The sequence below is a fragment of the Tarenaya hassleriana genome, unplaced genomic scaffold, assembly GCF_000463585.1.
Source record: "Tarenaya hassleriana unplaced genomic scaffold, ASM46358v1 Cleome221, whole genome shotgun sequence".
NCBI lineage: Eukaryota > Viridiplantae > Streptophyta > Magnoliopsida > Brassicales > Cleomaceae > Tarenaya > Tarenaya hassleriana.
Window position 1 is genome coordinate 137,935 of NW_010965549.1, and position 2,740 is coordinate 140,674.

The 2,740-nt window shown below is 34.9% G+C and overlaps 1 protein-coding gene across 1 annotated transcript; it reads left to right on the top strand.

The window, feature by feature from the left end:
- The first annotated feature begins 1,299 nt into the window (after window positions 1-1,299).
- On the top strand, window positions 1,300-2,467 carry LOC104815168. Its single transcript, XM_010543483.1, has one exon. It carries the CDS (start codon window positions 1,469-1,471, stop codon window positions 2,312-2,314), a length of 846 nt encoding a protein of 281 aa, XP_010541785.1. The 5' UTR covers window positions 1,300-1,468; the 3' UTR covers window positions 2,315-2,467.
- The last annotated feature ends 273 nt before the right edge of the window (window positions 2,468-2,740 follow it).

The following is a 2,740-nucleotide window of genomic DNA, read 5'->3' on the forward strand; positions in this document are numbered from 1 at the left end:
TTGACGAAGACCGCTTCCAACAGCTCTAGCATTTTCTATTGTGTTTATGAACTTATTTAATGGAAAATGTTTAAAATTATTATAGTTTTGTTTTTTAGTACATAAATATACTATAAACTATAAAAAAATATTTTATTTGTGAATTTTAGTATGAATGGTCAAATAATGTCGTTTTAATCCAAGTTTATTTGAGGTTAGTTAAATGAAATATGATTTAAAATATATCCTAAAAACAATGATAATTTAAATTTTATCCTAAACAATAATAATTTCGTAATATAATATTCAGATACAACGCTCACTATAAATATCATTTGATAGCCCATATAACGATTTTATTAACATTGGATTCAAAAAAAATTCTAGACTTTGTGATCTATTTCACAATCGATATCGGAATTAATAAATTATATATTTATATTTTTAATATATATATATATAGATAGATATAAAAGAACTTTTAGACAAAAATGTAATTTTTTAATATATATATATATATATATATATTTCTCACGACATAATTAAACCATCAATGATATAAGGCTATACTAGGCTAAAGGGTTCCTTTCCTTTCTCAATTTTTTTATATTATTCTAGTATAATTTGTAACATGCCTGAATCATCACTCTTCTATAATTGTATTTTTTTTGTTGGTGTGAAGGTGATTTCTAATTTATATAAAAAAAATTACAAAATCCATCTTTTGTTTCTACAAAAGACTATAAAACCCATGAATAAGTGGTAAAAATCTTCTAAAACATCACATTCAAATTAAGTTCGAATCTCTCGTATCTATAATTGTATTTATATATATATATATATTTGACGCAAAATACAATAAAAAATTGTATAAATCTTCTCTCTTTCTTATATGCATTGAACACCAAAATCATTTCGATGTTCAATGAATGAACAATGGAAAAATTCCCAAGAAAATGATATTCTCGTGGGGTTTGCGCCACGTGTCCGTCCGTCCGTAGGTGTACGTCACCCACGCGTGTTGCTTCTGGTCCGGTCGTTGCTATGCAAACGTAGGTTTACTTACTCTCTCACCGTCGACTTGTCCCTAACACACCAATTATACATTTCATTATTTTTTGTTATAATTATCCATTTTTCAAAAAGATTTATTTTTTTATTTTTATTTTTTTCTTAAGATTTTATTGTTGCTGTCTCAATAATTCTATCTGTTCCAAGAAAATCAATATTGAAATTGGATGTATTTACCTAATGCTACGTTACACATGAAGTTTCCACGTCTAGAATTAAAATGAAAAAAAATCTATACATCAATAATTCTCCCAATTATACACACTTGTAATCTTATTATCTCCTATAAAAACCCTAAACCCATTTCATGTAATAACCTTCATTCTTCGTCCACCCCACCAAAAAAATAAACAAGAACCCATCACTTTCCTTCTTTCTCGCAAGAGAGAAAAAAGAAAAAGCAAGAACGAACACAGAAATGGCGTTTTCTTCTTCGGATTCCGAGAACCTCACGGCGGAGAAAATCGACGCCATGAAGAGATTCGAGAGAAGGAGAAAGCTACGGAAGTTTCTTCCGGTGGTCGAAGCTTTCGTCGCCGTATGCGTTCTCTTCTCTTGGCTTATGCCGCCGGTCTCCGCCGTTGAGCTCGCCGGAGAATATCTCCGTCGGCTTTTCGGCGGTCTCAACCGCGGTGTGTTCGTCTTCGCCGTCATAAACGTCCTGGTCGCCGTTATTTTCTACTTGTCTAATCTTCAAAAGCACATCGAACACGATTTGTACGGTCAATACATTTCCTCATCGTCCGCCGCTTCCACGAGATGCCCAGCAACTGACGAAGGAGATATCATCGGAGACAAGCACGAGGCGGACGTTAACATTAACGGTAATAATAACGTTCACGTCCACGCCGTTACTCCGAAGGAGAGAGAGATCACCACTTGTTCCATTATCTCCATCAGAGAACATACAGCAGCAGAATCAACCGATCGTGTCGGAAGACGCGAAATGACGGTTCTGGCACCGGCCGACGAGTGTGAGGGCGCCGTTAAATCAGAAGGACGAACCCCAACGGCGAGGAGAGAGATGGTTCGCGCGATGAGCTCTCTTATCGGCAGACGTGAAATGACGGTTTTGCCTCTGGCCACGGAGGCGCAGGTCTACCGGAGATCGACGTCAGAGAGGCTTGATCGCCGGAGAATCAGTCGGCGGTGGTGTGAAATCGACGATCTAAGCTCGGAGGAGTTCAGGACGACGGTGGAAACATTTATCGCCGGGAAGAAGAAGAAGATGTCGCTGCCGGAAACAGTCCACGTGTTATTATAGAGTTTATTAGGTCTAAATTTCGATTCATGGATAAATAAATTTTTTATCTTATTATAACCAAAAATTATGATATGAAGGTGTCAAAAAGTGTAGTGCTAATGAGATTTTACATTAGTGACAAATCATGTGAATTTAATTTCATTTTCGTTGGAATGCGAAAGATTTTTTTTCTTTTTTCAAGTGGGTTGATTTCTAATGATTAGAGCATAATATTATATTAAATTCATGTTTTGTGGAGTAAAGGAATGTTGTATGGTCGAATTAGTTGGCGTGCACCTACTTGTGAATTTAGGTGTAGATTATTGTTGACATTTTATATGGTTATATTTAATTTCGGTAGTGATGGTAGAATTCTTTGCTCAAACGTTACGTGAAAACTATTTTTTGGATTCGAAATTCTCATAAGTAAACGATAAAATTAGATAC

Coding starts and splice junctions, on each gene's coding strand:
- LOC104815168 (XM_010543483.1), top strand. CDS start 1,469: ATGGCGTTTTCTTCTTCGGATTCCGAGAACCTCACGGCGGAGAAAATC.